Source organism: Chenopodium quinoa, unplaced genomic scaffold (genome assembly GCF_001683475.1).
Source record: "Chenopodium quinoa cultivar QQ74 unplaced genomic scaffold, ASM168347v1, whole genome shotgun sequence".
NCBI classification, from domain to species: domain Eukaryota; kingdom Viridiplantae; phylum Streptophyta; class Magnoliopsida; order Caryophyllales; family Amaranthaceae; genus Chenopodium; species Chenopodium quinoa.
The window spans coordinates 11,275,725-11,301,335 of record NW_018742204.1 but is presented as its reverse complement, the minus strand read 5'-3'; the positions used below and the strand labels follow the sequence as shown (position 1 = coordinate 11,301,335).

Below are 25,611 nucleotides of genomic sequence, written 5' to 3'. Positions count from 1 at the left end.
GATTGGTTTTCTCGTCATTGTAAGATTGAGTAAGAGGAGTTTGGGATTCGTCACCCTACCTTGTAATTGGAGACTCTTCATCATCTAGCCTAACAATAGGAGACTCTTTGTTGGTGCTTAAGTCTGCTATGACATCTCTTCTTGTGTTGTCATGAGCCAAATCTTGTTCATGAATGATTGGAGGACATGTAAAAAATCCCGGATGAGTTGGATGATAATCTGGCCTAACTATGTGAGGATGATATGTTTGGAAATATGTCTTTGGTGGATATGGAGTCATAGGACTATAGTAATTCTCAGAAGGATGATGAAGAACCGGTCGAATTGCAGAGGGTTGAGGATGTGAGAATTTTGGAGTTGGAGCATGAGAGTTTTGATTTTCAGAATTAAAACAAATTTCTGAATAATCATAGTAATACGGGTCTTCAAAATTATCCATGTGAAAATTTGATAGTGCAAGAATACTACGTATTTCAGAGTATGGAGAAGCAAGTACAATGGGTTTTAAATTAAATAATGGTACTTTTTTTTTTTTTTTTTTTTGAAAAAACTAGCTATTGTAAAAATTAGGTAGCAAATAGAAAGTTGTTGTAAAATATATTTACCAAATAAGTAGTAGTCCTTTGATACAAATTACATGGGAAGGACTTAATTGGTGGAATAACCAATTTATTTTGGCAAGTTTTATTCTCAAGCAAATTAGCTTGGCAAAGCTAATTTGCTTAGCCAAGTTTTTGCCAAGCTAATTGTGTTTTAAGTTCCAACTAGTGTGTAGCCCGGGCGTTGCACCGGTTGCTACTTTAATTAGACCTTGTGATTATCGGTTATATGCATTTATTTTCATGTTATAACATAGTTTATGATTGGTTTAGATGGTTAAGTAACTATCTTTCTTATAGAAGGTTGGATGTTCGAATCCCCTTATCATCGTTTTTTTATATGAAGCAATATTCTAGTCTACGTGGCACAGAGACGTTCTTAATATATTAGTATAGATGATATAGCTAGTAGCTAGGGAATTATTGAAACTGCAAGCAAGTCCCTAGCTACAACTATTGGATTTGCTCTAAATCGGGGCTTGCTTCTTTTTTAAGGCTTGGTAAATCTTTTTATTAAAAAAATAACACAAAGAGACCAGTTGTATAACTTGTATTAAGAACAGGTCTCTTACGTACCATATAAAATTCCTTAAAACCCCCATGGCCCAATTTTCAATTTAGGCGTGCTTCTTCTGTCTTCAACCTCTCGAACAAACACCTAGCCGTTCAGCCATGAGTTTGAGCAACTGCGCAGTAGAGAGAGCTTTCATTGGAGCAGGCTGCAACAGAATCGTCAACAATGTTTCTTGGGGTGCCTCTAATCTTGTTGCTTTTGGTGCCAATAATGCCGTTGCCATTTTCTGCCCTCAGGTTACGTTCTTATAATTCTTTCTTGATTCTTATTTGCAAATTCATGGACTTTGCAAATTTTGATTTCAATTTTTCTGGGTGTGTTGCAGAAAGCCCTGATTTTCACTACACTTCCTGGTCACAAAGCTGCTGTTAACTGCACTTATTGGTTACCCACTTCAAAGTTTGCTTTTAGAGGTTTTTTTTTTTTGTGCTTTATCTTTTGTTTTTGTCAATTGGGGTCTTTGAATTTATTCAATACTTTGAATTTTGAATTCAATTTCTGTTTTATGGGATTGTTTGATAGAGATGGTTTGTGTTCAAATGGGGTTTTTCCCTGGTGTTGAAATGATGGATGGCGGCGATGCCATGGCTGGGTTTATATTGCATTATCATTGTCTAAAGTTTAGTATTGTAAAACAAGTGATTAGGGACCTGGAATACATTGTATAATTGTGCCACCTTTGTGAAAACCCTATTAAAGTTAAAATTTTAGTATAAATTGCTACAATATCATTTGAAATTGATGTTTTACTTTTGTTTCCATAGTATTGAACCACTTGTTATAAGGAAAGGTATGTTAGGGGATCCAATCATTGTCTGATACCGTTTTAAGAACTGTGATCACCTTTCCCGAACAAATTAGATATGTGACTAATTTACAAACATGATGAGTACTTTCAGTTTCATACCCGCCTGAAGTTCATGGATCTCCTACACTAGATAGAATTCAAATCATATGAACTTTATCAGTATCATTTTCATAAAGAAGACAGGATATTTTGATTGAACTTTGTTTTATATTTTCGTAACCCTTGAAGGTCTTGATCAAGGCTAATAGCTATAGCTATTAGCTAGTGGTAAATTGTTGTTCTTATATGTTTGTCTATCAATGTTTTGTGTTGCAAGAATCCTGGTTATGTCCATGTCTACTGTCTAGGCGGACTGGGGTTTGAGTTTTGACCAAATTGTCTGAAGTACATTTAGAAATATATCATATAATTTAACTGTGCTAAAATTTGGATTGTTAATAGTTAGATGAAGACTACAGCCACTGAAAAGTTGTATGGAAATTGTTTTCAGTTTTTCACAGTTAATCTGCCTACAATTAGTGACTTTGTAGCAAGTAAGCAACTGATGTCCTAAAATAACATTAATGTTAAGTCAAGTAACCGAGTATCTGATTACCTCTTGGATTTGATCTTACCCATGCCTTTATTGACACAATCGTGTTCTCTCCTGAATCTTAGCCTTCTCGATTTCTATCGTCTCTCCCTCCCCTTTTTTCTCCCAAATCACGGTATATATGAGTTGCATGTGATTATCACTTCAGTCTTCAGTTGTAGTATAATGTTATCACTCAAATTATGAATTTTCTTGTAAGTGTTGTAATAGATTGGATACTAAGGACAATATATCAATTCTAGTATCTTAGCAAATGTGGTTTGATTCAAGGATGGCCTAAAATGAGAAATGAGTGACTTTTTGCTCTACCAGTATTAAAATTGAAAGCTTTCAGCTGCTGATTCATCATTATTTTCTTTCTGAAACAGCTCAACAACTAGGGCAGCATTATTTGCTCTCTGGAGATGCTGACGGTACTATTATTTTGTGGGCAGTTTCTCTCACAGATAAAAAGGTATTCCATATTGCTTTATAGACAAAGCAGCTGTGCTTTATTGTTGGCTAGGTCTTAATCTTAGCTCTTCAGGGGTTGGGATTTGAAGTTGTATTTAATGTCTGACTGATTTCCTTGACATTGTTTTTACATATTGATTCTGGCCACAACAATTCCAACGATCTTATCTTTCTTTTGATGTGTTCTGATACCAAATACGATTTCATGTTTAATTTTTAAGTCCTTTGACCTATTCCCCCCCCCCCCCCCAAAAAAAAAAAAAAAAAAGAGAAAAGAAGCATTTCTGTCCATGTGTGTGACTATTTGTCAAACAGCTTGCCACAAACTTATTGTTTTCCCCGACTTTATTTCCTTCAGGTTTCAAAGTATTATTTCAAACCCAATTTATAATGCTAGGATCAATATGAGATGTTAATCATTGTAGGGAAGTTTAATAGCTGAAGTCATTTCTGTATTCTGAATCTTAGTTCTATGTTTGTTTGAAAAAAGAAAACCAGAATGGTCTTGGCAATGTAATACTTATTTTATACTTTTTCGGATTTTTTTTTATCATTCTGGAACTTTTATCATTCTGGAACTTGTGTGCCTCTTGTACCCTTATAATGGTCTAACCTGATTAGCTCAAGAAATAGTTGTGTTGTGCATAAATTTTCTCAGTTGCTCTATATGTGTGGACTTCTTCATTAACTGAATGTCGGATTCACTAATCTGTGACTACAGTGGAGACAAGTATTGACTGTACCGCAGCCTCATAAGAAAGGTGTTACATGCATCTCTGGAATAATGTTTTCTTCAACAGAAGCAATTTTTGCTTCAACTTCTTCTGATGGTACAGTAAACATCTGGGAAATCATTCTTCCAGTAACTGCCCAAGGTTGGTGATATTTTTAACTACTTACCTGTCTTGTACATTTTTTTCCATCTAGACCATGCAAAACTTCTTTAATGTTGATTGTAATATTTACCTTATTTCTGTCTGGTCCTTTTAGCAAAGCTCAGAGGACTACTCTTCCCTGCATATATATCCTTCAAATTTTTCTGATTTTGCTCTAGCCACAGATCTCATAATGTAAAGCATGACGAACATGCTTTTCCTCCCAATTCTAACATAAAGTAATTTTAAGATGCAACATAATAGAGGAGTGGATGCTGAAATCCATAACACGCTTCTTAAATCTTAATTCTGAAGAATCTGTTTATAAGATGTGGAGCATCTTTAGAAGAAACAAAAGATGATGGTTGCCTCTTGTACAACTCTCCTCTTGTACAACTCTGGATACACAACATACAAATATCATATCACTTATTAAGGGGTCAATTTGACGGCTATCTTACATATGCGCCTACCCAAAATACATTATCCTGGCAAAAGCTTAACTTCCCTTTGAAATGCTAGACTTTTATGTAATAGAGGCTATGAAAAAGAAGCAGGATCTTAGCATCTTCCTTTAGTTTTTTCTTGAATGGGAAAGATCGTTGATTATTGAATAATATGTGATATATAGAACAATTGATAAAATCAATTGAATATGTTGCTATACTTATGTACTTCGTATTAAATAATGTGTTAAACTAATTTACCCTATTCCACTCTGGCAAATTTTTTAGTCAGCTGTTGGGATTAGTAGCACTGGATCTTGTTAAATATTCTTGAATAAGATCCATAGATTTGGTTTTTGAAGTGCTGTGTTACAATGCAGCAAAATGTTATTCCCTTCTATGATCAATTGACCAGAACTGTCTAATTATTCTTCTAAAGAAGTCAGTAAACATTTTTTAATTGATAGACAAAAGGCAATGCTCTTAATAAGACTACATAGTTGGATCTAACCTTGGCGAGTTAAAAAAAATGTTAAAAGCAACCTTATGTCAAACATTCTTAGATGAATTTGATGTTTACTAGTTGAGTTTGGGCTTGATTATAGGAAGAATAGTAAGAGAGTGAGATAATCCATTGAAATTGGTAACTTATGCTATGCTCTTTTAATTTCCCCTATTTCTCCTCTCTTTGAAAATCTGTTTTAGTTTATTCTATTTATCTGTCAGTATATGTATTGATTTTTTGGTTATCTATTATCCCGTGTCTCTTTCCACTCTCTCTGACTCCCTTCTAGGGTACTTAAACAGAGCTGTATGTATTATATTCTAAGGATGGTTTTTGTTCCTTCAAAGGGAGAATAAAAACTTTTTACATGATTTAGAGTTCTCACATAATAAATTTATTGCAACTGAAATCCTCAATTTGCTGGAATTAATAGCTGTTTCAAATATTGTTGTCAATCTAGTGAAATCTCGTAGTTTTTAAAGTTCCTTTAGGTCTTGTTTGGGAATTATCATATTATTTCAAATGATGGAATTGTTCCAAATAGCTTGTTTGAAAATTATTAGAATTTGCATTTGAATTTGACTCAAACCCTAGACTTTAAATGTTTAATTCAGTTTACCGAATTTAAATCCAATATCAATTGATGGCATTTCAAATCCTTTAAACCATTCTCTCTTCCCTTTTTTTGTTGTTCCCAGTTGTAAAGCCTTAACTTTTACCATGGCTGATTTTCTCTCTCCTATACACTTTCTGGACCCCTCTACCATTGTCACAACAACAACCTTTGTGGATGCCGCCGTCACGTCAACCACTTTTGTGCCACCACTTTCACCTTTGTGAGAAACGAAAATAACTATATCCTCCATTGCTGCAAATCCACCACCATCGCCTTCAATGTACCGCTGCAAGACTAGACATTCATCGGTGGCAATGTGCTATGAATTTTGGTCTTAAAATTTAAAAAACCTATATCTGAATAATAATCGAGATATACAAAAGGAGAAATAAAAACATGAAGAATCTGGTCGATTTGAGCCGATTTCTGACCTATTTGGGTCAACAATTTGGGGATTTTGGAAGAACAATTAAGGAGGAGAGAGATTGAGAGGGGGAAGCAATGTAAGAGAAGAGAGAGGAAAAGAGAGAGTGGGCTGTAGGAGTGAAGATGGTGCATAACAATTTAATATGAAACTATAAGTTGTTGCTGCTGAATACCACGGTATTCTAGGTAAACTTTCCCAAACAAAGAACTTGGCATTGAATATCTGTATTTGAAATTACAGACATAAAAATCCAGAATTGAAATCAAATGCTTTTATCCAAACACTACCTAAAAATATTTCTAAACATGTGATTTATGAATTTTTTCTCTTAACCTGTCCATTTACGTATTTTAGACATTAAGCTCTAACAGGGGGAAAAAAAAACTTAGGACTTGTAGCTGTATACTCCTTATTCTACCTGACCCATGTCTTTGAGAATCTTTGGGAATATCTCCCAAAATTTTTCATTTGTTCTACAGATTATTATGTTTTTATTTAGTTTTTGACATCCTGTGCGAGGTTGTCAAGAAGACCCAAATTCAATTGCATCCTAATATGTGCATGGTATCTGGAGTGTTTGCTTATTGTACTGCTGCTTCATCTGGCTGTTTGTGCTTTATAATTAATAATACATCTGTGTTAATAATACTTCTGTCTTAAGTGGTCTTACTTTAAGTGCTTTATTGAGAAATCATAAGTGAAACTTTTGATCAAATTTGCCTGTATTTTTTTTGGATTGTGTTCGATCCATTCTCTTTATGGTGCAGGTGTCTTGTGTGCATGCAACCTGAAGTGATTGGTGTCATTGTTCTGATTTTTTCCAGGTGACTGTTTGGTCTCATTGATCTGATTGTTTTCAGGGGACTGCAAATTGTCGCATCTTGAATCTCTTTTTGTCGGTTCAAAAACAATGGTAACACTTGCATTAGCGGAATTACCTGATAATACAGGACATGTTGTCCTTGCCATGGGAGGTTTGGATAATAAAATTCATTTGTATTGTGGAGAGAGGACAGGAAAGGTATAGATTTGTATGGACGAGTTCTCTTTGCTTTCTTTCTTTTTCGCTTTATTCTTTGAGGCAAGTCTTGTTGCTCATCTGGACTTCAGTTTTCTTAGTTTGCTTATCATTGGTTGATTTCAGTTTGTTCGTGCTTGTGAACTGAAAGGACATTCAGATTGGATTAGAAGTTTGGATTTCTCCTTGCCTATAGGGAAAAATGGGGCAGGAGAGACTTTATTACTTGTAAGCTCATCACAGGATAAATCTATACGCATATGGAAAATGGTCATACGCGAAACCTCAGATGACCCTGAAAGGAAAGGTGTTATAGGCTTAGCGTCATACATTGAGGGTCCTCTTTTTGTTTATGGCTTAGCCACCTATCAGATATCACTGGAGTCCCTCCTCATTGGACATGAAGACTGGGTTTATTCTGTTCAGTGGCAGCCACCTATTACATCCACAGAAGGAAGAGGATACCTACAACCCCAAAGTATATTATCTGCATCTATGGACAAGACAATGATGATCTGGAAACCTGAGAGCACTTCTGGCATCTGGATGAATGTTGTTACTGTTGGAGAGCTTAGCCACTGTGCTTTGGGATTTTATGGTGGGCACTGGGATCCAAATGGGGATGCCATTTTGGCACATGGATATGGTGGGTCTTTCCATCTCTGGAAAAATGTTGGTATTGATTCTGAGAATTGGCAGCCACAGAAGGTTCCTTCTGGACATTTTGCAGCTGTATCGGACATTGTATGGGCCAGATCTGGTAAATTCTTGTTGTCAGTAAGTCATGACCAGGTATGTTCTTTCTCCCAATAGAATCATGTTTTTGTTTAGGTAAACTAGGATTTTCTTAGTTTCACTACACCCAAAGTTCCAAACCATGTCCTATGATAGGCCACACTAGAAGCTAATCTAGGCATGAAGTACTATGAGAAATCTATGCACTCCTTCCTATATATATATTTTTTAAAGCAACACTTTCTATTTTCATCGGTTATTTATTTATTTTTTTTTAATAAAAGCTACACTTCCTCGTTTGGAAATCCCTTACAATTTAATAATATATCTTTACCCACTAATGTCCCCACTCTCTCTTACTTTTTCATTTCTCACTCCTCCAATGGTCTCCACTCCCTCTCACACCACTTTACTTTTCAATAAAATAATAACTTTATGTACCCCACTAACATCTTATTTTATTAAACCTCCTAAAACTCTGTGCAATCCCAACTCTAGCTTTAAAAAAAAAAAAAGATATGGAGGGAGTACCTTGTAATGCTTCTCATGCTTCTGTTGAAGTCATTGTACGGTTTATTTAATAACAGTTTGAACTCAATGAGATAAATTCAAGAGAAGAATTTGCTTAGATGAAGATTTGTTCTGGGTTAAGATAGGTGTACAATGAGAATTGAGAAACGAGGGTGACGTGTGACATTTATGATTGAACTTTATGCTGGTTTGATCTTCAAAGAGACATTGGATGACTTGCCATGTCATTCTATATACCTACCTTATCTTAAATTTGTTTTTGATAAAAGGTTAATTGTGTAGAGTTATAGTGTCATAAATTTTACTGAAGAATCATTGTGTGTGGATTCCTACAAATGGTCACTAAGATGTGATAAATGTATAATTTGGCCCTTTAACCATTTATTTCATTGATTCAGTGTTCACTTGTAATCCATAGAGGCATAAATTGCTCTCTTTTAAGTAAGTCATTCCTATCCATCCACTATATGATTGGTTGTAGCATTTTCTGTTGAATTGGATATCTTGGGTCAGATGTATCTGAAAAAAAGTCGGCTTCAAATAATACAATGTTTCTGTAAATCAATGTTGACCTGTTGACAACCACAAAGCAGTTTCGTCAACATTTCTGAAATTTCATTGTGCATATATCTGCATGTGTTGGTGGTAATGAGTCAGAAGGGAGTGAAAATCTGCTGTTATTTGCCGTGAGGCAAGGTCAGAAGAGAGCTCCCTTCCCCAACACCCTCCTAAGTATCTCTCTATGTTGGCTTCCTATAATCACTGCCTAACTGCCTTAACATTGTTTCGTTTTTTTTCCTAGAAGAAAAAGGAATTCTGTGTAGGGTTGGGATGAGTGAACCCCAAGTTTAGGAAAGAGGGTGAGAGAGTTATTTGAGGCCATTCCTGCTCTAAATGAAAAAACACAGGCCCTGATCCGACTTTGAATTGTTAAATTGAAAGAACACAGTAATATAAAAACTCCTATCCTATAGGAGAGAAATATTTGGCCATTTGAGCTCTGAAAATTTCTTACCCTAATCTGAATTTGTTGTGCCTAATTACTTTTGAAAAACCAAAACTTTAACAGAAAGTTTTAATGTAGTAAAAAGTAATACCCAATTAAACATCAGAAGTAGAAAAAAATAATACAGCCTTGACATTTAAAGAAAATTGGGGAAAAAAAGGTTGATAAAACTTAAAAATTCCAGCGATTATGGTCTATCATTTTCTACATAATTATCTTCATTTTCGACTCAAAGTGAATTGAATGAAAGCTGTAAATGCTTCCTATTCCTTAGTCTTGAATATTGGTTAATATGGTTATAATAGTTCTGGTTGTTTCATTGCGGCCCCACTATTGAAATTAGAGAGAACAGGGATGGAGGCATAATTGAGATTTGAAAGGGAGGGGGAAATAGAGAGTAGTGCTTTCTCTGGCATTTCTCAGATATTATTGGAGGAAATTATTGGGATCAGGGAATGTAATGTTGAACTTGCTATTTTGATTAACTCTCCATTAATGATTAATGTAGCAGTTTGATAAGTCATTTGATCATGTTAATTTTATACTTCAAACTCTTCCCACCATCAACCATTCACTATAGTTTCTCTTCTCAACTTCCCATTGATCTCATAGTTTTACACGCATGTGCAATTCAGCTCATTTCAGCTTAATTATTCCGTTCTGTTGTTGCTCTTATTGAATTGTCATGCTACTTTGGTTTTCATTTTTGAAAAAAGTACTGTCTACAGTTCTTATCTCCTCATATTGATTGGTCCCACCTTAGATTGATGTTTTTGCCTTCTTAGATGCAGAATCGCAGAAATTGATTTTAAAATCCAGTTGTGGAGTTCTATGTTTTTCTGAATAGTTGGTGTGTCGTGCGATTTTTTTTTTGGTTGCTTTGACCTCCTTTAAAATAGATTTTGTTTAAACTTGATTTTTGCAGACAACTCGAATCTTTGCTCCGTGGTTGACCCATACAGGAGATAGGTGCTCTTGGCATGAAATTGCACGTCCACAAGTTCATGGTCATGATATTAACTGTGTGACGGCCATACAAGGGAAGGGAAACCACCGCTTTGTCAGTGGAGCTGATGAGAAAGTGGCCAGAGTGTTTGAAGCCCCTTTATCCTTTCTGAAGACATTGAATTGTGCTGTTTCACAGGAATCTGACGTCCCAGAAAACATTCAGCTGGATGTCCAAATTTTAGGGGCAAATATGTCTGCTCTTGGATTATCGCAGAAACCTATTTATGTTCATGGTGACTCCTCACTATTTTTTTTTTGTATGGAAGTACTGTTTCTGTAACCATATTGCATTTTAGACATGGGCATGTCTAGACAATAGAAAAATAAAAGTTCATGATGTGAAGAGCAAATAGTCACAGTTTAAGTTTGATTTGTGCAGCTGCGCAGGAAAGTATAGAGAGACCTGACACAGAGGTCGTTGACACACTTGAAACTGTTCCTGAAGCAGTACCAGTTACATTAACTGAACCACCTATTGAAGAGCAACTGGCATGGCATACATTGTGGCCAGAGACACACAAGCTTTATGGTCATGGAAATGAGCTGTTTTCTCTATGTTGTGACCATGAGGGAAAGCTTGTTGCTTCCTCTTGCAAGGTATGGAACTTCCTCTCTTAATTATGATTCTCAGGGCATGTAATGTGCTGGACATGTGTTGTTTTATATCATTGATACTTTTATTAATTTTGTTAGTAATTTCATATATGTTGGATTGTTTGAAGTATGCAACATGGATGTGTCAATTATATATTTTATATCATGTTTTTTCTGTTTACTAGTTAATGATCACAGTATAACACCTAAGTATATAGTATTAGCTATGGTACCATTCTGCCAGATATGCCTCCAGCATTATTACTTTATGACAAATCCGAGTGCAAGTTATATAGAAGTCACAAATACACTTTTTTTTTTTTTTTGATGCTTTATTTATTTGGGGGGGGGGGTGTTGAGGGTGAATTACTCCATCCTTCAGGAGTCCAGCCAATTTTGTTCAGCTATGTACTCATCTTCTTGAATTTGCTCTACTGGTCTTGGAAATTGATATGAAATGATGAGCTCAACACTATTAGTTATTTTGGGTCATTATGGAAATGAACCGTGCTCAGTATTTGCACCACAACTTGCCAAGTTTCGATGTCTTTCTTTTTGGCTATGGCTTGTAGGAATGTTAATGATCTGTTGATTGAAGAAGAGTTGATTGTTGAAATGATGAGACTTGGATTTAAGCTTTAATTTAGCTATGAGCGTGATTTAACCACTATGTTAGTTTCTGGGCCCTTGCTAGCCAATCTTTACTTCCTAGGTTCAGTTGAATCCTTCCCTTCCCACATATTTCTGTGGGTCTTGCCGAAATCGATTGTTTGGAAGAAAGTGTTTTGTACCATGATTTTGCTCGATGGTTGATCTTTCAGCACTTTATCATACTTTTGTTTGTTTCTACATCTAGATTTGATCCAATAGGACACACAACAGTATAGCTATTATTTTTGGTGCTTCATGACTCTTCTCTTACAGCCATGCCATGCTAACATGTCATAAATTTTGACCCTTATAATTATAGAAAATTGGAAATTGCATTTATAGTAGTTGATCCGTACAGCAAATTTCATGTCAGAACAGAACCCTTGAACCACTATTTACCTTGAAACCCACCAAGGACTTGACACATGCCACCTACTTGAAATAGATTTTCATATGCCTAGGCAACGAGTAGAAGAGATCATCCTGCTCTTAAATCCTACTATCCTAGGTTCTTGGCACCTTATATGACTTGGGATGTCCTCCCACAAAGCATCATATTCATTCACAAACCACTAGATCCACCTTGCTTTTAGAGCTTCATGCATAGATTAAAAAAGGAATCCTAAGACCTCCAGCATGTCTGGGTCGACAAAAATTTTCCCTCATGATCTATGGGAAATCTTTATCAGATTCATTTATTGCTCATGTGAACTTTCTTCAATTTTTCTATCTTTGAACCCCACGGGCTAGGATAGTGAACATAACAGTGTAATTGGCAAGGAGGAAATGGTGCTCTAACCCCCTCTCAACAATGGATTTGGTTTCTGTGCTGCAATACTTGCATGGAATCTCTTGATAATAGGATCCCAAACAGAAATGCACATGACAGGAGCAGCAAATGGGTTGAAGAATAAATCTCCATCTCTTAAAGATTACAATCAGCTTTTTTTCTGTATATATATATATATATATATATGGATCCTCACCAAGTGAAATTAGCACATTCTTCTGAAGGCTGACCCATAAGCCTGACATCCAAAAAGCACAAGAGCACATATCAGATTACCATAACACCAAATTATTTAATTCCTCTCTTGATGAGCACATACCAGATAACCCAAACTATTTAATACCTCTCTTGATGTCTCATTCCTTAGTCGTGCTGCTAATAAGCTAATACCAGATAACCCAAATTATTTAATACCTCTCTTGATGTCTCATTCCTTAGTCGTGCTGTAAAAAAGCTTTCTCTATTGCTTTTATTTGCATTATTAGTAGAGTCAAAGGGAAAACAACCTGTTTCTTAATTTAATTATGTGTTCCACTTTTTTTTTTAATTTTTTTTCTATTTACCCTTTAATTTTCAGTGTTATGTTGAGACTGCTAATAATATATTGTGTGCTTAAGTCTTGATGTGGTATTGATTTGCAGGCCCAGACAACCTCAGTGGCAGAAATATGGCTATGGCAGGTTGGATCATGGAAAGCAGTTGGTCGGTTACAGTCTCATAGCTTGACTGTGACGCAGATGGAATTCTCGCATGATGACAGTTTACTTCTGTCTGTCTCTAGGGATCGTCAGTTTTCCGTCTTTTCCATTGAAAGAAAAGGTACTTAGCCTAAATAAATTGTAGGTATTGTGATTGCTGACTAGTCAAATTTATACTCTCTTCTGTCTTATCACTCTAAAATAAGTGTGTTAAAAATTATGTACCATTTAAAAAAAATAATAATAATCTATGTACCATAGTAGGATTAGTAGCTACTGCATTGGTATTCAAATCTCACAAGTAATTTTGCATTGATATTTTAGACTAAAAAGTAGTGTGTTAATTATTTCAAGTGGTATTATGGAATAAGAAAGCTTAGTCAAGTAAATAGGTGATAGTATAGTATGGGGCCATGAAGGTAGTATATACTTTGTCATTTTATGGACTTTTGAATCTAAGAAGCATGCTGTCGTCATGCTATCTTTCTGGGAAAGCTATGGAACCCTAAAGAGATGATTGAATACCCTCTTCTCAATATTTGGAGAAGGTTAAAAACTTGCATACATGCTAAAACTATCTTGTACCTTTTCCGTCACAATGAAGCTGCTAAAAAATGCCATTGGTTTGCTTCTGGCACTGATGTTGCTGTCCTGATACCTCAAATATTTTGAGAAAGTTGGTTTTCTGATTACATGGTCTCTCAAAACTAAATAGAAAACTAGTGATGTCTTCCTCTCAAAATTTAATTTTACTCCCCTTGGATGAGTTCTCTGCCTGATGATCCTTGAACCTTTTTAGTTAAAATTCAATTTCCATTGTTGTGATGATGTACAGGTGTGGACGAAATCAGCTATGAACTTTTATCAAGGCAAGAGGCTCACAAAAGGATTATATGGGCATGCTCTTGGAATCCTTTTGGCCATGAATTTGCAACTGGTTCAAGAGATAAGACTGTGAAGTTATGGTCAGTGGTGAACAAAAGTTCCGTCAAACACTTATCAACTTTGCCACCATTCTCATGTAGTGTTACTGCCTTATCTTGGCTCGGTATTGATCGTCAAAATAATCATGGTTTACTAGCAGTTGGATTGGAAAACGGATCCATAGAACTCTGGGGTCTTTCTGCTAAACTAGAAGATGGATGTATGGCAACTGTAGGATTTACAGTTAATGTTGTTGCGAAGTTTGATCCATTCATGTGCCATGCATCAACTGTGCAGCGTTTAGCATGGAGAAACTCAGAGAAGGTAGAAGACTGCAAAAGCAACCAGCTTGCTTCTTGTGGGGCTGATAATTGTGTACGAGTTTTCGAAGTGAATGTTAGTCATTGCTAGGAGGATTTGACTATATGCTGAGGCTTCAAAATTTTGCTGTAGTTCATTCTGCTTATTGTTCAAGTACTTAGTTGTGCCCCTTGACTTGTACCCCTTTTTGGGCAGTAGGTAGGTTAAGTGGTGAAATAGTGTTGATGGAATCTACAAATGATATTTTCGTGACACATCAACACTTCCGATTGTGATTTATAAAGTGATCCTTGCTGATAATGATATTCATTCTTGAAAGCAAAAGCTCTTGCAAAGAGGAAAAAAAATAAAAAACAAAAAACAAATTCAAGCTCCAATAAGAAGGGATGTGGAGAAATTGATGTGTTTTCTACCATTTGATCTCAATGATAACTTAATTTAAGAACTAAACAATGATATTGACAACAATATGTTGAAACAAAACCTAAATTTGATTAAGTATTTATCTTTTGCATTATTTTGCAAAATATTGGTGATTAGGTAATTAGATTTCAATTTCTTGACTCCAATGGCTACATAGTCAATTAAAAGAACAAATTTTGTTTTCTCTAGTCCTCCAAATTCATCCACTATTAAAGTAAATTTCATTTATATGTAATTATAGTACATTGATGTTGAACAAACAGCTAAACTTTGTTTGAAATTGATGTGCAAAAAAAAAAAAAAAAAAAGAAAATTGATAACACGATTACAATGTATTTGGGCATAACAATTTTTTATCTAATGAAAGCAAAAACAAATACTCCATTCCTCATGAAAGAAAATTTTAGCTTATCTATTATAATGCCTACGGTCTATAAAATCTCAGGATCGACCTTTATTCTTACATAATTACAATGAATTAATAAATCGATCTTGCTAACGAGCGCCCCGGGGCGTTAGATAAGGATAAATTATATTGGTTGAAATGGTATTAAGTTAGGAATTCATGACAAAATCACGCGTCGTTCGGTGTAATTAATGTTAATTTTACTCTAATATTTGCACTTTAATTCTCTTATCTAACGCCCCGGGGGCGCTCATTAGCTTTTGCCTTAATAAATAACTTATCAATCCCAGATTTTATTTTTAAATTATTTTTAATTTTTGTTAACTTTTTTTTTTTTTTTTAAAAGGGATTGGGTAACTAAGTTATTTTCTACCGTACGTATCAAGTCATAGAAATCGGTAACCCCTCTCTATAACAGACAAGCCGCCAAACAGCCAAGCATAAGCCAGCCCATCACAGCCATTCCGCCAAAAAAACCCCATTTCACCATTTCCACCACATTAGGGTTTTTCTAGGGTTTATCATCCTCCTTCATTCAATCCCCCAATCCTCAATTCTATCTCAATACCCAAAATCAAAACCCTAATTTCATCAAAAAAAATTCAATTCAATCATGATTCCCCCTCACAATCACATTCACTCATCAGAGTCAATCGCAGCTGCCGGACTCTCATCGGATAAACACAGTATCCAAAGCCTACAATCGAAAATGAAGTGTGATCCCGAAAGTTATGAGGCTGAATTACAGACAAAATACATGGATTTTAAATCATCTCTTGAGATTTTTGAGCAACAAGCTGCTCTTAGTTTCAATTCTGTTAGTGGGGTTTCTCCTGATCCTTCTGTTGCTAAAGAACTCGGTGATTTGGCATTGTTCTTGGCTCATATGACCCCTTTTTACCCTAAATTTTTGTCATTGTATCCCAAACAGCTTGCTGATCTTCTTCGTAGTACCGGTAAGTCGTTGCCGTCTTCGCTTCGTAGCCAGCTTACTCAGGGGCTCATCCTTTTGGTGAATCGTAAGGTAGCACATTTCTCTGGTTTTTATTTCGTGTTGTGTTATGTTCATTAGCTAGGATATATGCGAAATTTCAGTGAAAATGTTATCTTTTTGGGAAACTTATGAACATAATCTCAATATACCCAGTAATAAAATTGTAATGAAGATCAGTTGGAAAGTTTTTAATTCAATGACGGATGCGGAATTATGATGGGTGTAGAAGTGGAACTGCTTTGAGTTGTTTTGTATGAGAATAAGACTGTTTACTACACTTCTGGGAACAGACTGTTAATTAAGTTTACGAATGATTATAATGTAATATAGGTTGATGAATGTGACCATATAATGTATATGTCATAACCTTGTGTAGTTGTGTAAGTAGTGTGACCGTGTTTTTGGTTTGCAGATTGTTTCTATTGGTGAGACATTGGAATTGTTCATGGAACTTCAGACTTTTGATGATAGGAATTTGAGGAAATTGGCATATTCACATGTCATTCGTTTCATTCAGCGCATGAATAAAAAGCACAAGGATGAATCTAAGAATAAGCCTCTTCAAAATGTTCTTTTTAAAATGTTAAAGGTCTGTATTCTTTTTAAATCATCTTGTATACATCGTAATGATCTGTATTTCTCAATTCAGTTGATTGGAAAAAATAAAAAAAAAAAATTGTGTGAATGTACTTGCATATTCTTATAGCGTGAGGAGGAGGCATTTGCAAAGAGGGCTCTTGTCACACTTTGTGATCTTCACCGAAGGAAAGTTTGGTCTGATGAAAGAACTGTAAATGGAATTTGCATGGCGTGCTTTCATCCTTCATCACGGTAACCACCTTTTGTCCCCTTAAAAGTTAAAGCTATGTGACACTATAAGTGTGGTCATGGAAGCATAGTCTGACTCGTGTTTCTTATTATTTCAGGATCATGATAGCTGCTCTATCCTTCCTACTTGATTATGAAAAAATCAAAGATGATGATGACAGTGATGCTTCAAGCAGTGAAGATGAGGCCTGTACTCTACAACCCCAAGTAGTTCTGGGTAGAGAGGATGTGTATAAGGTAAGTACAGCTTTTTGTCACAGTTGTCTGTTATCTCCTTGTAGGATTACAAATGAATAGCTATCTGGATAGTACCAATTATATAAAATGCAGGCCTTGCTTGAATTGGGGTTACTAGTTAGGGACTTAGGGAGTAGATTTTATTTGAAGAATTATTAATGGGGGGTTATTTAAGGGTGGACAATTTATGGAGATAGATAAAGAAAAGGTTTGGCAATAAGCCAATCAGGTATTATTTACAAGGCTAATGTGTTATTTTGATTTGTAAGAATCCGTGAAGGTATAAATAATTTAGATTTTAGATACACTCATTTTCTAGTTTTATTTTCTTTATATACTGAAAATGAGTGAATATGAGAACAGAATCAAACTTCATTGCAAACCCTAAAATTAGCTAGCTTTTCGAAAATAAATGATATAACAGATCTGATAATATTTAAATCATAGAGTAATTGAAACCTTAATATAAAAAAAAAATTAAAAAAAATTAAGCAATATAATAAGAAAGAAGAGAAGAGAAGAGAATTGGAAAAATCAAACAAATGATTTTTAAAGTGAACATGTCAAATTAAGGCCCTGTTCTTTTGAGCTTCTGGCAGAGCAGAGCAGATTTCAGCAGAGCAGAGCAGATTTCAGCCGAGCCGAGCCGAACAGAGCAGATTTTATTATTACTATTATTATTATTATTATCATTATTATTATTATTATTACTATTATTATTATTATTACTACTACTATTATTATTATTAAATATTAATTATTATTATTATTAAATATTAATTATTATTAATTATTATTATTATTATTATTATTATTACTACTACTACTAATACTACTAATATTATCGCATTATTATTATAATCATTAAATTTTTAAAGTTAAATATTAATTATTATTATATTAATTATAATTATTATTAAATAATATTTAATTATTATTATTAAAAATTAATAATTAGTATTATCTTTAAATATTAGTCATTATCTTAATACTAATTGCTATTATAAAAATCAATTATTTTTATTATAATTAATACTATTAGTTACAAATATTATTATTACTGTTAGTATAATTACTATTATTATTACTATTATTATTATTATTACTATTATTATTATTATTATTATTATTAAATATTAATTATTATTGTTATTATTTTTATTAATAATTATTAATAATTTATTATTATTATTATTAAATATTAATAATTATTTATTACTTTTTTTATTTTTTTATTTTTTTATTAAATATCAATAATTAATTATTGTTATTATTATTATTAAGTATTAATTATTATTATAATTAAATATTAATTATTTATTATTATTAAATATTATTTATTTATTATTATTATTATTATAAAATATTAATTATTTATTATTATTAAATATTAATTATTATTATAATAATTTAATATTAAGTTTTAATTTTAAGTAGAGCAGGGCAGAGCAGAGCAAATTTCAGCAGAGCAGAGCAAAGCAACTCTAAAGAACGGGGCCTAAAGTTGGTGATGTAGTAAAAATTTTAACTAGAGAAAACATTGGTATGAATTTCCAGAGGATTAGTGATTTAGTGGTGTAGATGATGACTGTTAAGCATTGGCTTAAGAGAGGGAGAGTGATGGGTTTGGGCCTTTTTCAGTTAACAAATACCACATCCTTTAAATACGGGGTAAAAGACCAGACTTATTACCTCATTAGTTGATATACCCAATACCCTCCCCATTGAGGCAAGCCCAAAGGATGTAGATTTATTCATATTTAACCATTATCTCCTGTAGATGAGCCAAGCTTTGACTTGTTCATTTTGATAGCTTTCCTGATTAGTTGATTCTCTTCCCAAGTTTCATCTTTACACTTGTAAAATTCCCCATGTGTTCCTAGTTCTAGTTGGAATTGGGCTCGTGACTTTGATTATGTAAACACCTGTTGACTTTTTCATTTGAAATGTGTTTTTTGCAGTAATGGGAGTATTTGTAAAAAGACTAAGAGTGCTGTCTTATATGTTTCCTATGAGCTAGATATTGTTTTAATGCAACTCTTTCATGTACCTTCAGGCTCACCATAAAGGCACAACAGCAAGCAAAAAGAAAAAGCAGGCTAAGTTGCAACGTGTGATGCGTAGCATGAAAAAGAAGCAGCGGTTGAGTTTAGAGAAAACCAGTCCAAATTACTATTCACCACTTTTACAATTGAATGATGCACAGGTCTGTTGTGTTTGATGGGGCTTTGCTGCTTTCTTCTTTGGTTTAAATTTCATCACGCTGTTTTCTCTTTAATTTGATTGAACTTTATTTTCTTAAGGGGTTTGCAGAGAAGCTGTTTTCTCGCCTTCAAAGCTGCAATGAGCGCTTTGAGGTTAGTATAAATTCCCTTTGGATGTTTTTTGAGTTTCCGACTGTTTGTCAAATTAGCTTGTTTCTTGCTTATCTTATGAATCATATAGGTGTTGTCTTGTGCTCCACATTCTATAAATCTGTTGTTATCTGGGAGGGTTTCAGATGCGTGTATATACTGTTTTTCTTCCTTTAGTGTAGCATTTCATTTATATGTTTGTCTTTGTTATATGTTTGCCATCAACATTTTCATGAGCACTTTCACTTTGAAATCAAAAGAAAACTCCATTAAGGGATTCATGGACTCAGCTAGTGCCATGTGGGAGAGGGGTTGGTAAATATAAAGTTGCAAACAGTTTTAAAATGATGTTATGAGTTCCATAGTTGCAGTACTCCAGGAAGACTTTCATATGGTTATTGTGTACACTTTCTAATCACTGTACTACATAATAGTTAAATCTAAGAAAGCAAACTAGTTGGTCAGCAAAGCTTTTAGCTATTTCAACCACCTGAGTGGGAAAACACTCATATAAGTTCATAATAATAAAACTGTGTTCATGTAATGTCTTACCAGTTTTGACGCCATAATTTGTGATATAAATGGATTAACAAAAGAAGTGGCATATTAAGGGGTCTCTACTGAATTACTGCAAGGTTAGCAACATATGGCTGGTTACTTGGGTTAGTGCTAATCTGCCATGAAACTCTCATCTACACTCCGAAACATGACTATCCACAAATTTCTCAGTATTAGGAATCTTGTAGTAATTGAATCTCAAAACAATATTGTATTTCTGTAATCATCTGAACAGATGAAGAGTTGTTCAAATCATCTCTGGTCTTCTCCTCTTCATTTGATTTATGTTTGTGATCTCTTTGATCAAAGGGAGTAGGATTTTGCCAAAAAAATAAAATAAAAAACACATTCTTTTCTGGGTCTTCACTTCTGAATTACTTATCTAAAATCCTTCTGTCTTTTGGCAAGTATGGAGTAGGATCTTGGTGAAGGACATCTAACATAAAAAAAGTCATCCTATTTGCAGGCATCTTCACCTTTTATTTTTGAAATTCTGTTATTTCCATAGAGGTTTGACAATTTCATGTTAAAAATAAATGTATTTCTTCCTTTGGTATCTTTAGATAAAGATGATGATGATGAAGGTGATTGCTCGAACAGTTGGTCTTCACCAGTTGATTTTGCTGAGCTTCTATCCCTACCTCCAAAAATATGTGCAGGTTTGTGTTTTCGTAAGTTCGTAACCTTGCTTTGTAAGTTTTTTTCTATAATAATCCGATTTGCATTTTTCATTGACTTCTGCAGCCTCATCAACGTGATATAACTAATCTGCTTGCTGCTGCTGTTCAAGCCTGCCATGATATGGTCTGTTTTAATTCTTTTTTTTTTTTTTTTTTTGAGGAACCATGATATGCTCTGTTTGTGGCATCTAGATTGCTTCTTTTCATTGTTTCCTTTACTCTGAATTTCTGGCGCACCCCCTCAAATAATAATTTTTGCTGGAATTTGTAATATTCATATTATTTTGTTTTGTTAAACTGACCTGTTTTTTTTCACTCTTGGCTCAATTAGGTACCGCCTGACGCTGTTGAACCTCTATTTAAACAGATTGTAAATCAGTTTGTGCACGATCGTTCACGAACAGAGGTATTTCTTGTGTGTCAACTTTTAGATTTAGTGAGCTAGGGAAACCTAAGAGATAGTTCTGTTGTGTTTTAAGATCCGAATTGTTTGCCGTTTATCTAAATATATGTGTTCTAAAATCTAAATTGTGTTGTTAGTCTATAGTTCTTAGGATGTTAATGATGTTTATTGTTTTTGCCGGTTTATTTGTTTGATATCGTGAACTAACCTTCTCTTACTAAAACTTGACAGGCAATATCTGTTGGACTTAATGTTGTCAGAGAGATATGTCTACGCATGCCTCTGGTACTCTTCATTTTTAAGTTTCCTGATCTGAATTTCTGTTTCAAAGTCATACTCCCTAAAGTCAAGAAGTGTATCCCACGTTCCTTTAATGCTCAGCACATCATTGAGATGCTTTTGTAATTTCATATTGTGATTACATTTTCTTTTGTTTTGTGTATTTAGTTGATGAATGAGGATTTGCTACAAGACCTTGTGATGTATAAGACATCAAAAGAAAAGGCAATTTCAAGTGCTGCTCGCTCTCTTGTCACTTTATTTAGAGAGGTAATCATTGCCTTATGTTCTAATTTAACCTGTACACTATTTTTTCCCCTAAATAAATGTGTGTAACAAGGTTATCTGTCTGTAGATATGCCCTTCACTACTAATCAAAAAAGACCGTGGACGATCTAATAATTCGAAGGCTAAACCAAAAGAATATGGAGAGGTGAATGTTGCAATGGGTGTCCCTGGTTCAGAACTGTTGCAGTCAGATGAAGAAGATGGTGATGAAGATAGTGACTTGAATGAAAATTGTCTTAGTGGATCCGAAGATGTTGAGAAAGATGATGCAGATTCATTGGACTACTCTGGCTGTGAAGATGATGCAAAAGATGAGGATTCAACTGAGTCTGAGGAAGAGGATGAAGACAGGACTACTTTTGTTGAAGAGGGTAGTGAAGATGAAGTTAGTGATGCGGATGACATTGAAGATGAAGAAGAATCATGTAGCTCTAGTGAACCTGATGATAGTGATGTGGAGGGTGATAATAAGAAAGGAGCAAGGAAGAGGAAATATGCTGATTTAGACCAACAACTGGATACTGCTAACTCTAGTCTTCGAGCTCTGAAGAAATTGACAGCAGCTAAGTTGGAACACCCATCAGAAGCAGATGATCACATTTATTCCAATGAAGACTTTAAACGAATAAGAGATTTACAGGTACATTGATAGTTCATCATCTGTACCAGGCTTGACCTGCAATACGTGCTATTGACTCACCAAATTCGAGTTTGTCTTTTCATAGTGTAAAGAACTCTGGCCATCTCATGATTCATTATTTCTTTTGTTGTCTTATGCCATATGATCAGATGAAAAAGCAGGCAAGATCTACTTTGGCGCAACATGGAATTTTAAAGGGCACAAATCCTAAGTCAGCAACTATCAAGATCCCAAGCGCAGATCAATTATGCCTCAAGCCACTTGATCCTTCCACACTTGAAGTACGTATTTTTCTGTGCTAGCTAAGCCCCCTTCATTTTGGATCTATTCTTCCACTTGATGAAACCATGAATTGTAGAGAATCCATGAACCAGAATAGGACTAATATAATCCAGTCTGTTATATAATCATTAGAACCATATACGAAAAATTCTTGATGTGAAAAGATGCTGGCAACAACTGATCTTTCATTTGTAAATGCTGTGGATCTTTTGTGTACACTGAACAATATTATTTATTTCTCTATTATAATAATTTTGGGGGGGTATAAAGAAGCCTGTTATAGTGTTATCTGGTTTGTAGCTAATTATATTTGCTTATAATTTTGTGATTGTAGGCAAACATCCGAAGAAAGATGACCAAGGAACAGAGAGTTGCATTGATGAAGGCAGGAAGAGAGGATAGAGAAGGATACACGTCTAAAGCTGCTGTCAAACAGAAGAAGGTTTGTCCATCCATCTGGTCCTACCGTCTTTCTTTTCCTGTTTGTTAATCTCATGGCTATTTATTTGTTTTGAAAGCAAGCTTCCAATGCCTACTCTGAATTTAAAGCTTAATGATAATGACTGTACTGAAGAAGCCGAATTCATGTTTTGATAGATGTACTCGTCTGCTAATAATTTTGGTTTATGCCATTTAGTTTAGGGGAATCGATAATTTCAGCAGATTGATGTTTAAAAGTTTAGGGTTCCAGTTTTTCCATTCTTGTTTTTACTGATCTTGCTGATTCCAATTTTTATATTGCTTCGCCCGTGGTTTTCATGGAATTCTTTTTCTACTGCTGATGTTAATTTTATGATGGTTAACAGAAGGGTGGTTTAAGCAACCGACAGAAGGAACATAAGAAGTTTATGCCTATTGCTGCAAAAAGAGGCAAGATTGCAAGATCTAGAGAAGATAAAAGGATAAAGAAGATGACGTCTGGCAAACAGTTCAGAGGGAAGAAGGCATGGAAGTGATAATTTTGTTCACATAATTTCGCAGGTGCTTATGTTGAAGTGTTGAACAGATGTCTGCGTCTGCAATTCCATTTCAACTTGTTTTTATTTTCTTATTTTTGTAGGTGTATCTCTGCTTTCCCTTTTCTCTCCAGCTCTTGAAATGTCATTTATAATGTCTTTTTTAACCGAAGCTCTTTTTTCAATATAATTATTTAATACAAGTATATTTATTGTTCAACCGATTTTCATTTTCATTTAGCTTCCATTTCGTGAGTCTCACTGTATTATTGTAATGGTGAGATTTATATTTTTTTTCCCTTTTCAACTGAAAACTGGTTCGTGATTCGTGAACGAGACTTTATCTGGTACTCTAACAAATTATAATTTTCTTCCAACAATCAACTGAACTAAGAGGCCGTTTGGTTTGAACAGGGGAATTAGAATGGAATGAACAAAGGGAATGAAGAAGAAAAGAATAGATTGACCCTGATTTAGCTTGATTGTTTGGTTGTGTAAGGCAAACGGGATGAATTGCTCATTTTATATATATATAACTCATGAAAAAAATTGTAGTATCTAACATAAGTCTCCCAAAATGAGAAAACATTGGTATATACTTCGTATTAAAATTGGAAAAAAAATGAACATTTGTATTTTTTTTTTCTTGGTAATTAATAGTCATCCAATATTAAAGAAAAAAAAGATAAAATCATGAACTATTCGTCCTTACCAAAAAAAAAAAAAAAAAATAAACCAAACCCTTGAACAAATATACATCTAGGAGTGTTCATAAATCGGTTCGAACTGAAAAAAATGGACAGGACCACTTCAGATCGACCCCGGACTAGATCAGACCGAATTAATCGATCTGGTCTTCGGGTATTGAAATTAATTTTTTCGATCTGGTCCGGTCCAAAACCCTATAAAAACCGGTCTTGGACCGGACCGATTTTTTTGATTAAAAATATGCATGAAACCTTAAATAATAGTTAAAGTTATTGTTAATAAGCTTAGAAAACTTTAATTTTATAAGCTTTTTTGTACTAAACATAAAAAAAAAAACTTTAAAATATAGTTTTTCCTATATTTTTTTTTCGTGTTTTCCATTAATTTATTAAAAATTTAGAATTCTTTATTAAAAAATTCTTAAATTGATCCAAAGCGGTCCGGTTCGGTTTTTGGACTGATTCTTTCGGTCCGGTCCTACTTAATCGATCTGGTGCTCTGTTCTTAAAATTCTAATTTTCGGTCTTCTGTCTAATCCGGTCCGGTCTTGGACCGATAAATAGCCTTACATACATCAATGACTATCAATTACACACAATATTTCAACAAAAATAGGAATAAAGTGTAGTTTCCTTAACTTGTAAAAAGAAAAAAAGGGCTTGATTAAGGTATAAAACATGAATTCCAAAGAACAAAACATGAAGAACGATGGTCTAATATTGTTGCCGGTGGTCGTACCTCAACAACGTCGGAGATTGTCGCTGGTGCACGTAGTCCGGTGGCTGCCGCGATGGACGGAGCTTCAGTGAGGGTGACGGCTTGTTTTTGGTTGGATTTTACTTTCTGTTTTGGTTGGTTTCCTAACATACTTTCAAATTGTAATTTTATCGGGTTTACAGAATATGCTTACACGATGCGGGTGACACTGGTGGGAAATGTTTACAGCTTTGGGGTGATTATGCTAGAGCTGCTAACAGGAAAGCAGGCAGTTATTGAGGGGACATAATTGGCTAAGTGGGTTCTTAGAAATTCTACGCAGCCACAAAAATGGGATCGGATTCTTGACTTAGAGTCAGTCGGACATCACTATCAGTCAAAAGCCAGATGCTAGCAGTACTCAAAATTGCTCTGGCTTGCATTAATGCCTCATCAGAGGCAAGGCTAAAGATGAAGAGTGTGTTAAGGATGCTGTTGAATGCAAGATGACCACAGCCTAGAAGAACTCAAGTTAATAACTACATAATGTTGATTTGAATTAGCCAGGATAACGGAGGGAGTATTAGCTTAATCTAATGCGATGGATAACTCATAGTCGTTGCACTAGCAAATTCTAACACAATGATTGCTCCCTAATGCAACACCCCTATTCATAACCATTGCATTAGACTTCATAACCGTTGTGTT

The 25,611-nt window shown here is 34.5% G+C and overlaps 2 protein-coding genes across 2 annotated transcripts; both read left to right on the top strand.

Annotated features, from left to right (window-relative positions):
• The first annotated feature begins 1,205 nt into the window (after nt 1-1,205).
• LOC110718412 (elongator complex protein 2-like) lies at nt 1,206-15,056 on the top strand. The gene is made up of 10 exons (XM_021897248.1): nt 1,206-1,409; nt 1,499-1,586; nt 2,942-3,027; nt 3,748-3,901; nt 6,756-6,916; nt 7,040-7,705; nt 10,111-10,426; nt 10,573-10,790; nt 12,870-13,047; nt 13,762-15,056. Exons 1-10 carry the CDS (start codon nt 1,272-1,274, stop codon nt 14,259-14,261), a joined length of 2,505 nt encoding a protein of 834 aa, XP_021752940.1. The 5' UTR covers nt 1,206-1,271; the 3' UTR covers nt 14,262-15,056.
• Nucleotides 15,057-15,224: 168 nt separating this feature from the next.
• LOC110718403 (protein SDA1 homolog) lies at nt 15,225-23,719 on the top strand. Its single transcript, XM_021897241.1, has 15 exons — nt 15,225-16,024; nt 16,407-16,583; nt 16,701-16,825; nt 16,921-17,059; nt 19,116-19,265; nt 19,363-19,416; nt 20,535-20,630; nt 20,716-20,775; nt 20,983-21,057; nt 21,286-21,339; nt 21,502-21,603; nt 21,689-22,261; nt 22,411-22,542; nt 22,878-22,985; nt 23,350-23,719. Exons 1-15 carry the CDS (start codon nt 15,614-15,616, stop codon nt 23,497-23,499), a joined length of 2,406 nt encoding a protein of 801 aa, XP_021752933.1. The 5' UTR covers nt 15,225-15,613; the 3' UTR covers nt 23,500-23,719.
• The last annotated feature ends 1,892 nt before the right edge of the window (nt 23,720-25,611 follow it).

What these genes read in the sequence shown, in the direction of transcription:
- LOC110718412 (XM_021897248.1), top strand. Translation starts at nt 1,272, where the DNA reads ATGAGTTTGAGCAACTGCGCAGTAGAGAGAGCTTTCATTGGAGCAGGC. An exon ending in TTGCCATTTTCTGCCCTCAG is followed by an intron (nt 1,410 to 1,498) that starts GTTACGTTCTTA and finishes GGTGTGTTGCAG; the next exon opens with AAAGCCCTGATTTTCACTAC. An exon ending in CTTTTCCATTGAAAGAAAAG is followed by an intron (nt 13,048 to 13,761) that starts GTACTTAGCCTA and finishes GATGATGTACAG; the next exon opens with GTGTGGACGAAATCAGCTAT.
- LOC110718403 (XM_021897241.1), top strand. Translation starts at nt 15,614, where the DNA reads ATGATTCCCCCTCACAATCACATTCACTCATCAGAGTCAATCGCAGCT. An exon ending in GCTGCAATGAGCGCTTTGAG is followed by an intron (nt 19,417 to 20,534) that starts GTTAGTATAAAT and finishes TGGTATCTTTAG; the next exon opens with ATAAAGATGATGATGATGAA. An exon ending in CTGCTGTCAAACAGAAGAAG is followed by an intron (nt 22,986 to 23,349) that starts GTTTGTCCATCC and finishes GATGGTTAACAG; the next exon opens with AAGGGTGGTTTAAGCAACCG.